Source organism: Saimiri boliviensis, chromosome 7 (genome assembly GCF_048565385.1).
Source record: "Saimiri boliviensis isolate mSaiBol1 chromosome 7, mSaiBol1.pri, whole genome shotgun sequence".
NCBI lineage: Eukaryota > Metazoa > Chordata > Mammalia > Primates > Cebidae > Saimiri > Saimiri boliviensis.
Genome location: NC_133455.1, coordinates 119,483,104 through 119,494,826, shown reverse-complemented (window position 1 = coordinate 119,494,826; position 11,723 = coordinate 119,483,104). Strand labels below are relative to the sequence as shown.

The window sequence follows — 11,723 nt, the reverse complement described above, 5'->3', positions numbered from 1 at the left end:
TCTATTTGTGGGCTCTTAACTGGTATCACCCCACCGAAACGGAAGTTCCCAAACAGGAAAGTCCTTGGCTTTCTTGTCTTTCCTTATCAGTCTATCCTTAGCACATCCAACAACTTTGGCACGTAGTTATGCAGATATGTGCCAAATAAACTAATAAATATATATTCCTTGTCCTCTTGTGATAAATGGTCTAGAAGGGAATAAAGATAAGTTAACAGCCATTAAATACAGCCTGCTGTCTTAGATCATCTATCCTACAATATAAAACCTCAGTTCAAAAATATTGAGTCAACTCACTTTTCCATGAGCGTATTCCCATCCATTGCAGCTATTTGCCCTGCAGGGCTCTTCCATCTCCTATCTTTTCATCTAAGTCTTGCCCTTCCATCAATACCAAACTAAAATCTGATCTTGTAGATAAAGTTTTTTCCCATTATTTCAGAGCCATCTCCATTGCTTCTTTGGGGCTCCTATTATACTAGTGTTTTCTTGCTCCTTAATCTTACACTGCATGAAATTGCTTGAGCTTTTCAAATATACATACCTTGTACTACCAAGCAGGTTGGAGTTACTCAACAATGAGAAACTGTTTTATTCTGTTTTTCCCAGAGTCTCCATTTTGTGCATGAGAATACTATACGCAGAGTTTGATTGTTGATTGGTTGCTTAGTTTTTGAAGGAATTTATTCTACCTCTCCCATTCACAGGTTTGACCTTTCTGAAGATGGAAAAGGAAATATGAATTGTGCCTATTTTCACAATGGAAAAATGCACCCTACCTTCTGTAAGAACAAACATTATTTAATGTGTGAGAGGAAGACTGGCATGGCCAACGTGGACCAACTACATTAATGCAAACAGATGGGCAGGTATCACAGATAAAGGCTTTATTGCACAATAAAAATTCTGATTGAATAAATCAATAGCCAAAAATTGCTTATTTCTTCCTTTCTTCTCCTTGATGTCAGCTTTAATATTATCTTTACTGCCAGAATCATTTACCTACTCCTTTCTTTGAATAACTGGAAGCCAACATGTAAACTGATCATTTGCTTCCCAATTATTCTATTTTCCCTTAATTATCTTTCTTCTTGTCGCAATTATTCTATTTTCCCTTAATTATCTTTCTTCTTGTCTTCAACATCTAATTACGTGAACACAGTATGATTTACTGGATCTTCAGATATACACATATAAAATTAAAATAAGGACAATATGGATTAGGGCTTAATTAAGTTGTGCAAAATACCGAAGTTTAGAATCTGTGCAGAGTAACTTTGAAAGATAGCATTAGATAATGAAAAGAATATTAAACTTGGAATCAGTAGAATAATTTAGATAATGTCACTTAAAGTACAACCATGAACCAGTCACATACACTTTTTAGCTTCTATTTTTGCATAATTAAAATAGGAAGAATACATCATCCATTTATACCTCACAGTTCTACAACTTAAAATGTTGGAGTGTTAGCTCTACCAGGAAGTTTACAAAAGCAGGCACTGTGACTTCTCTATTTACTATTGTATTACCACCACCAAATCCAGATCCTGGCTTACAGGAAACAGAGAGACTTTCATAAATACAATTACTATTCCAAGTTCATTTCTGGTTAGACTCGACAGCAGCAAGTTTTTGGGCAAAAGAAGGAAAAGAAAGTTTGTAAAATGGGATTTGTAAAATGAATAAATGCTTCTCAACATGGCGCAGAGGCTACTACACAAAAGGACAAGTTAAAATGCTTTATTTAGGTCTATTCTCAACAGCTCTGTGCTTGTTTCTTGCTGAGTAACTCAGGAAGTATTTATAGAATACAATGGAAAAGCACCCTCTCAAAGGTAATAGGCAATAATTGCATTTCTTTCCCACAGCTTCCCTTCTTTAACTAGTGAATACAGTTTATAAACACGATTCTTAAACATCTCAACTGAAATGTTGGTTAAAACATGGAGATGTTCAAACACAAATGCTGATGTTACCCAGTGGGAATGCTGAGGAGACACGGAGACCTGGGTTTTTACCAGCGTCATGACATAATTCTTATGCAAGTAGTCTTTAATACAGTTAGAGAACTATCACTACTTTAGAACTTACTCTCTGTATGGCTTTGGGTAAGTAATATACTGTCTTTAAAACTCTGTTTCCTCATCTATGAAATGGGTTTAATATTATTACCTTGCTCATAAGGTAATTGTGAAGCTCATTTAATATGATTATATAAAGTATTGATCAGAATACCAAGCAGGTAATACATTTCCAATAAATGCGTGTAACATTTTTTTGTTTTGTTTTGAGGTGGAGTTTCGCTCTTGTTACCCAGGCTGGAGTCCAATGGCGCGATCTCGGCTCACCGCAACCTCCGCCTCCTGGGTTCAGGCAATTCTCCTGCCTCAGCCTCCTGAGTAGCTGGGATTACAGGCACGCGCCACCATGCCCAGCTAATTTTTGGTATTTTTAGTAGAGATGGGGTTTCACCATGTCGACCAGGATGGTCTCGAACTCTCGACCTCGTGATCCACCCGCCTCGGCCTCCCAAAGTGCTGGGATTACAGGCTTGAGCCACCGCGCCCGGCGCATGTAACTCTTAAAGCTTCGTGCACTCACACTCAAAGACACTTGAATCCCTATTTTGTCCTAGGCTCTCAGTAAATAAGCAGATTTGAAGGGCTGAGGAAAAATAACAGAAATACCTCAGATTCTACTAGCTACTACAAATGTCTGGAGATCTTGGATGTGGGTGATGGTAGCACTATTTTTTCTTTTTGAATTGTTCATTTAGAGAAACCAAATAGGAACTAAGAATTCAGAACACTGTCCAAAAGTTAGCCATATCTCTGGACTTTGTTTCATCTCCCCAAAATGGAAAAGCATATGTTTATACATCACTATGGCACACATAAACTTAGAAGAATAGTAGCTTAATGCATGGCAACAATACAATTAAAAAATGTAAGACAATCAAACTGTGCCTACAAAGATATTTTTTCCTGGTATTCATATCTAAAGCATCTTACATGTGGAATCAAAATTGCACAAACGTTAGTTGCACAAATCAGAACACTTCATTCCAAATACTAAATCCTCTGCATATTATCTAAGTGAACCTATCAAAATTTGACTACTCTGTGCTTCAAATTACAACTAAGTTACAAGCACACTTCAGAAATATTGTGGACTCAGTTCCAGACCATCACAATAAAATAATTATTGTAATAAAGTGAGTCACACTAATTATTTGGTTTCCTAGTGCATATACAAGTTATATTTACCATAAACTGTAGCCTATTAAGTATACAACAGCATTATGTTTATAAATGTACATACTTTAATTAAAAAATACTTTATTGGCCAGGCGCAGTGGCTCACACCTGTAATCCCAGCACTTTGGGAGGCTGACGTGGTAGATCACGAGGTCAGGAGTTCGAGACCAGTCTGACAAACATTGTGAAACCCTGGCACTACTAAAAAATACAAAAATTAGACAACCATGGTGGTGGGAGCCTGTAATCCGAGCTACTTGGGGCAGGAAAATCACATGAACCTGGGAGGCAGAGGTTGCAGTGAGCCAAGATCGTGCACTGCACTCCAGCCTGGGTGACAGAGTGAGACTCTATCTCAAAATAAATAAATAAATAAAAAGTAAATAAAATAAAAAATACTTTATTGCTAAAAATGATAATGATTATCTGAGTGTTTAGTGAGTAGAAATCTTTTTGCTGGTGGAGGGTCGTGCCTTGATGTTGATGGATGCTGACTGATCAGAGTGGTGTTTGCTGAAGAATGGGGAAGATGTGGCTATTTTTAAAATAAGATAACAATGGGCTGGCTGTGGTAGTTCACACTTGTAATCTCAGCACTTTGAGAGGCCGAGGCTGGCAGATTGCGAGGTCAAGAGATCGAGACCATCCTGGCCAACATGGCGAAACCTCACCTCTACTAAAAATACAAAAATTAGCTAGGGGTGGTGGTGCATGCCTGTAGTCCCAGCTACTTGGAAGGCTGAGGCAGGAGAGTCACTTGAACCCGGGAGGCGGAGGTTGCAGTGAACTGAGATCATGCCACTGCACTTCCGCCTGGCGGCAGAGAGAGACTGTCTCTCAAAAAGAAGACAACAGTGGGGATTGTGGCATCAATTTATTCTTCCTTTTATGAAATTTTTATCTATAACTTGTAGTAGTGTTAAATAGCATTTTACCCATAGCAAACTTCTTTCAAAATTGGAGTCGATCCTCTCAAATCCTGCTACTGCTTTATCAACTAAGTTCAGGCAATATTTGAAATCCTTTGTTATTATTTCAACAATGTTCACAGCATCTTCACCAGGAGTAGTATCTGTCTCAAGAAGCCATTTTATTTGCTCACTGATAAGAAGCAACTTTTCATCCGTTCATTCCTCATGAGATGGCATCAATTCAGCCACATCGTCAGGCACCACTTCCAGTTCTAGTTCTCTTGCTATTCCCACCACATCTGCAGTTACTTCTGCCACTGAAGTCTTGAACCGCTCGAAGTCATCCAGGAAGGTTGGAGTCAACTTCTTCCAAGCACCTGTTTATGCTGATACTTTGACTCCTTCCATGAATCACAAATCTTTTTAATGACATCTAGAATGGCAAATCCTTTCCTGATGGTTTTCAATTCACTTTTCTCTGACATATCAGAAGAATCACTATCTGTGGCAGTGATAGCTTTACGAAATGCATTTCTTAAAGAAAAGGACTTGAAAGTCAAAATTACTTCTTGATCCATTAGTTACAGAAATGGAGGCTGTGTTAGTAGGAATGAAAACATTAATATCCTGGTACCTCTTTATCGGAGCTCTAGAGTGAATAGAGGTGTTGTCAATGAGCAATAATATATTGAGGAAAAGAAAAAACTTTTTCTGAGCAGTAGTTCTCAACAGTGAGCTTAAAACATTCAGTAAACCATGCTACAAACAAATGTGCTGTCATCCAGACTTTGTTGTTTTATTCATAGAGAGTAGGCAGGGTATATTTAGGACAATTCTTAAGGTCTCTAGGACTTTTGAAATCATCAATGATTATTGGCTTTGACTTAAAGTTACCAGCTGCAGTAGCCTCTAGCATAGAGTGAGCTTGTCCTTTGAAGCTTTCCAGCCAGCCACTGACTTTTCCTCTCTAGCTATAAAAGTCCTAGATGTCATCTCTTTCCAGTTCAAAGCTGTTTCATCTACACTAAAAATCTATTGTTTAATACAGCAACCTTCAAATATCGTAGCTAGATCTTCTGGATAACATTCTCCAGTTTCTAAATCAACACTTGCTGCTTCGTCTTTCTTTTTTTTTTTCATTAGAGAGATGGCTACTTTCCTTAAACCTCATGAACCAACCTCTGCTAGCTTCCAACTTTTCTTCTACAACTTCCTCACCTCTCTCCTCCATCATAGAAGTGAAGAGTTAGGGCTTTGCTCTGAATTAGGCTTTGGCTTAAGAGAATGTTGTAATTGGTTTGATCTTCCATCTAGACCACTAAACTTTCTGCATACTAGCGATAAAGCTATCTTGCTTTCTTATTTGTGTGTTTACTGGAGCAGCACTTTTAATTTCCTTCTAGAATGTTTCCTTTACATTCACAACTTGGCTTGCTGCTTTATGTAATAAACCTAGCTCTTGGCTTATCTTAGTCGTTGACATGTCTTCCTCACTAAACTTAATCCTTTTTAACTTTTTATTAAAAGTGAGAGAGATGCAACTCTTTCCCTCAGCAATTCCAGGCCTTTGTAGCATTATTAATTGACCTATTTTTAATATTGTTAGATCTCAGGGAACATAAGGAGGCTCAAGGAAAGGTACAGAGATGAGGGAACAGCTAGTTGGTGTAACAGTCAGAACATACACATTATTTGTTGGTAGTTATTAATTAAGTTAACCATCTTATACAGGTATAGTTCATGGTGCCCCAAAATGATTACAACAGTATCATCAAAGATCACGAATTACATATCACCATAACAGATAATAAAAATGAAGGTTTTGAAATACTATAAGAATTACCAATATGTGACACAGAGACATAAAATAAGCATATGCTGTTGGAAAAAATGGCACTGATATAGACTTGCTTGACATGGGGTTGTCACAAATCTTCACTTTAAAATATGCAATATCTGCAAAGCACAATAATGCAAAGCTCAATAAAACAAGATATGCCTGTACTCTATACCAATGACAGTATCTATTTCATTGAACTATTGATAAAAATCAAAATAATTCATGTAAAAGTTTTTGAAAATAGTACTTGGAATATAATGAATAATAAATAAAGTCAAGATTAAAAACATCAAAAGTAATAAAAGGAATATATTAATCCTTCATTGGGAGAAGCCAATGGCTCCATACAAAGAAATTTATCAGGGAATGTTCTATATTTGGGGAAAAGGGGTGTTTCTAAGCCTGATTTTTAGTGCTGATAAAATTTGAGAATAATTGGAAATTAATGACAACTTAAGTTTCTGTTACCTCGTTCCTAACATTAGTCTCTGTACATTTGGTATGCTTATGATTTTTTCTTCTGTTTCTCCTCAAGATAGAAGTGATCCAACTTTAAAGGCTACATGGGTTTAAGTTACATTAATTTTCAGATCCGATTCTCAGGTCACATGAGCGTCATATAAAATATTGAAGAATGGGGCTGTGACAACCCCATCTCAAGCAAGTCTATATCAGTGCCATTTTTTCCAACAGCATATGCTTATTTTATGTCTCTGTGTCACATATTGGTAATTCTCATAGTATTTCAAAACCTTCATTTTTATTATCTGTTATGGTGATATGTAATTCGTGATCTTTGATGATGCAGGCTCACACCTGTAATCCCAGCACTTTGGGAGGCTAAGTTGGGCAGATCACCTAAGGTCAGGAGTTTGAGACCAGCCTGGCCAACATGGTGAAACCCCATCTCTACTAAAAATACAAAAATTAGCCAGGCGTGGTGGCAGTCACCTGTAATTCCAGCTACTCGGGAGGCTGAGGCAGAATTGCTCGAATCCGGGAGGCAGAGGTTGCAGTGAGCCAAGATCAGGCCTCAGCCCTCCAGACTGGGCAACAAAAGTGAAACTCCAACTAAAAAAAAAAAAATTACATGTGTATATGTATATGTACATGCATATGTATATGTACATGTATATGTATATGCATATGGACTGGATAGTCTTCAACTGCCCCTGGGAATGCTCTCAATTCCAACCTGTGCTTTGAGAGGCTGAGCTCAAATGAATACATTATTAGGGCAAACAAACTTGGCCCCTGGCTTCTAGTTAATTCAGCCAATGGAAGGTGCTGGTGATCAGAGGTAGGATATTTATTCAATTGGCTGTCTTCCTGCCATGTGTTGGTGTGGCAAAGGATACACGTTCTCTATTTTAGTCCTGGGCCCTTGTCAGGCAGGTCATGCAGTTCCAATAAACATTTTCAACTTGATTCTTCAGGTGACCTGACAGCTTCCTCTTGCACATGTCACAACCCCTTTTTGGTTCCCTTAACACTTCCTGAAACTTTATATACAGTCCTTTAATTAAATTCCCTTAGATTACCCCTTGTGTGTGCCGTTTGTTTTCTGGGGGCTCGATTGCTAGGGAGAAGACTGATGAATCCAGTGAGTTACTGAAATAAAAGCAAACAGTGCAATTTTGCATATCGATGCTGTAAAGACAAGTGATCAAACAATAAGTGATGATTAAAGTCTCAAATGTCTGATGCTACTGTCACAAGATGTGGCAGAAATGGTCTGTCAACTAAATAATCCATGCTTTCCTTCTAGAGTGAAGTGATCATCAAAAGCTTGCTGTCCAGGCAAAAATTTTATTTTTCAGGCTCAAACTTTACATCCAAATGCGGGCATGTGTTTGGTGGATGTGAATGTAAAACCTGTTACTTACAGGTTATGGCTTTCAAGAAGCAGGTATAGATTCATCACCTTGTCTTTTCTAGTGAATAGAAGTCAAGGACTCACTCCAATGACTCACAAAATGCAAGAATCCCAAGTCTCATTTGGAGGAAATCTATCACTAATTAGGATTCCTGGAGAAAAAAAAAAATTATGTAAGATATAAACTTTTATTGTGTTAAGTTACTGATATTTTTAGGTTTACTTATCACAGTAACTAGCATTACACTATCAGATATACAGTAAGTAAATTTATTTTAAGGTTGACATTCCTTCCTAGCTTTGTTGTTTAAGGCCACCCAGTGATCTGACACTCTTTACACCCTGGTTTGCCCAATGTCAGTTATCTTTAGATCTTTACTATATAGGTCATCTCTATGCTTCATCTCCTATACCAAATGCAAGTGCATTCTTTGCACTATTATCTTTTTCTTCTGAACTCACTGCCATCACCTTCAACATCTGCTACATTTTGGAAACCAGATAAAAAATCTCTGTCATTGGCCAATCTGAATTCAGTTCTCTCTCATTTCCTTTTTCACCAAGTTGTGTTTTGGTTTAAACTTCACAAAGTTCTACTTTCTGAATGAAGATGCATCTATTCTACTCCTTAAACACCAACATATTTTCCCACTACTGTGAAAATGTAACCAATTTCAGTTCTTTCACCAACCTGCTCCAAACCACCTGAGGAGTTATTTTTGCCAGGCTCCTGTGTGGACTGCTTTTCTATCAAAGCACCTCAGACATGCATGAAGAAGAAATATACACCTCTCTTCAGTGGGATAGTCCAGTACCTGACACTTACCAGAAATGTCTGTCTTCCAACAAATGTTCAGGTAACCAGTTCTAACTATTTTGTGTGAGACTGTAGAGTTCATGTTTTTTTTTTTTTTTTCCCCTGCTCTATCATGAAGTCAAGATGTTTATTCTAACCTGAGATAATCTACTTAAGAGTACCGTAATGTCCAGGAAATGTTTAATGAAGTGGACAAGGAGTAAGCAAAGATGGAAAAAAGAGCAATGAACTTGATAAATATGTGGAACTATTTTTTGCTCTGTCTCTCTAGAAAAGAAAAAGAATACCTAGATTTGGGAAATACATGTAAAAATACAATTTTAGTTAATTGAACTACTATATAAAACACTCTGCAAATTATCTGGTAAATACTAAGAAATAAAAAGAGAAAGCATAGGTTGAAAAACTGGCGAGATCTCTTTGGCCTAGAGTTGTCTGCTACAGTGATTAGTTCTGTCTGTATCACTTAACACCTGTATTAGTTCCTGTCTGCTGGTGTAACCAATCACACAGACTTAGGGGATTAATAAAATGCAAATTTATTATCTTATGCTTCTAGATGTCACAAATTGAAATGGATTTCAGTGAGCTAAAACCAAGGTGTTAGGGATCTAGGGGAAGAATCCATCCCTTGTCTTTTCTGGTCTCTAGAACTGCATTTATTGTTTTCCTTGGCTCATGGACAACTTCTTCTATCTTAAAAGCCAACAACATAACCTCTTTAAATGTTTCTCAGCTTCCATCATCATGCCGTGCTCCATCTATCCAATATCCTACCTCTCACTTAAAAAGGACCCAGGTAATCCAGGCTAATCTTCTCATCCAAAATCCTTAACTTAATGACATCTTCGAAGTCCCTTTTCCACATAAGGTAACTTACAAGTTTGAGGAATTATGACACGGACGTGTTAGAAAAGGACATTTTTCTGCCTATCACAATATTCAAAAATAAATTTTAACTGTTTTTCTCTGATTAGTTTTTCAAATACAACAAATCACACATTTTCCCCCCTCTCTATAGAGTTGTAAAATTACCTTGGAAAACTTTTTCCTCTTCCAAAAATGTATATTTAAAAGTATATATTTAAAATGTGTATCTTTCTTTGATTCAATCGTGTTCAATTGACACTGAAGAGATGGGGAGATGTGAGACAGCATTCTTAATCTTAAAAGATAAAGCCAGCATTTCACTTATGAGAATCTCTAAAAGATTGTTGGAAACTACTGCATATAATTACTTGGTAAGGTGTGACATCAAAGATAAGGATAACAGAGGTATACTATTAAATCTGCTTAATTTGGCAATTTCCGTATCACATGTATTCAAGTTATGACTTGCCTTTCAATGCATCTGAGCAAAAGTTCTTTTTCCTTTCCTTTTTACACATTCCAGGCCCCAACAACTCTCCAGTAGAAATGCCAACGTTCATGCCTTCTTTTCGTCAATTTCAATCTATCCTTGTCCCATCTGTTTTATCCGCTTTCTCTAACTCGGTTTCATTTTTCCTATTCCATGGTTAGGAACATGGTGTCTTGTGATGGTGATTTCATGTATTTTCTGCTTGGGATTATTAACAACATCCATTTTCCTGGCCATCAAGTGTAAGTACAAAAAGATAGTTTCAAAATAACAGATATTGATATATGTATTATACACTAAAAATAGCTTATATATGTATATCATTATATGTAAAACTTCATAATTTATAAATGAATGGTAAATCAATTAAGTAATACGTGAATGAATACAAATGATATAAAACATCATGATATAAACGAATGGCCTTAAATTTAAATCATTGATAGAACTCTCTGAGCACCTGGATGCCACTTTCAATGATCTATTTCATGTTTTTTAACTCAAATCCTGTGCCATAGGTCTCTGGGAGAAACAATGAAAATAATAACATATTCTGATTCAATTTGTGAGTCATAGTAACATGTTAAACATGCAATTTGAAAGATTTCACATTCTGCTTTGTTTCTAACGTACATCTAATTTAAACTTGACTTCTGAAGATTATTTATATTAGGCAAGTTTCAATTTAAAATGTTTAATGCAAACCTGGGAGCTTTGTTCAACCACATTTAACCACATTGTTTTTTAGTTCAGCTGGAAGACATATTTTCATGTTTGGCAAGTGAAATTTTTATAAAATATAATAATTACAGAGCTTCAGATTCCAGAAAAAGAACTATGAACCTCTAACATCACACATGGTAGCACTAAGAAAATGTATGTTAAAAGACAGAGGTGAAGGGTATTGTTTGGATAGATGTTTCTTTCTTGTATGCCTTGGCAAATCCTATCTCTATCTAACAGGCATCAGCTAGAGAGGAAGAATTATGGACTCTGAAAATAAGGAAGGGAAAGGTTCAGATTCACATTCACAAAGTATGGGAAGTTTCATTTTGCTCATGTAATGTCATGAGCTTCCTTTTCCTGCTGGAGTTTAGAGGAAGGTTTTAAGAATTACTAAGAGCTTAATTGTTACTTTGTCTATCTCTTCAAATAAAGTTTCACAGCTTAACAGAAATGTTAGAACTTCAAGACAGCTTACTTTTTCTCTCTCTGCTCGCTTTGTGTCTTATTAAAAAATACATAATTTAGGCAAATGTGAATTCATTTTTTAAAGAAGCATACATCTTAAACACCTATTTATCAAACACAATGAAAACAATTTATATTTAAAAGACCAAACAGTTAAGACAATTAACATCTAATAATCCATTTTCTTCTGTAAAAACTGAGGACTTTTAATGACATGTTGCCAAGCTTTATTGTAATTCTACAATACAAGAATCTGTATTTAACTTGTGTTGCAAATATTTAAATATACTGTTTAAATATTAATTCTGTATGATGAATTTCAATGTTACTTTACAAATAATAATTATTTGGGTAAGATGATTTTAAAACTTAACATATAAAAACATTTTCAATTAAAAACAAAATTAACTGAACATGTAACATCTTGAAGCACCGTTGTCAAGTGAATGCAATATATGTAATTTGGCT

General features: G+C 36.2%; 2 protein-coding genes across 3 annotated transcripts in view; one reads left to right on the top strand and one right to left on the bottom strand.

Annotated features, from left to right (window-relative positions):
- Window positions 1-7,446: 7,446 nt before the first annotated feature.
- The window catches only part of CLEC1A (C-type lectin domain family 1 member A), a 55,887-nt gene continuing 51,610 nt past the window's right edge, over window positions 7,447-11,723 (bottom strand). For both annotated transcript variants that reach the window (XM_010345082.3, XM_003934491.3), the window contains one exon: window positions 7,447-11,723. This exon is cut by the window's right edge and continues 23,850 nt beyond it. The gene's annotated coding sequence lies outside the window, so the exon portion shown is untranslated.
- The window catches only part of CLEC9A (C-type lectin domain containing 9A), a 20,816-nt gene continuing 17,642 nt past the window's right edge, over window positions 8,550-11,723 (top strand). Inside the window, exons 1-2 of the mRNA XM_003934490.4 lie at window positions 8,550-8,744; window positions 10,226-10,306. Coding sequence (XP_003934539.4) covers window positions 8,654-8,744; window positions 10,226-10,306 — 172 coding nt within the window. The 5' untranslated portion in view covers window positions 8,550-8,653. The remainder of the gene's footprint in view (window positions 8,745-10,225; window positions 10,307-11,723) is intronic.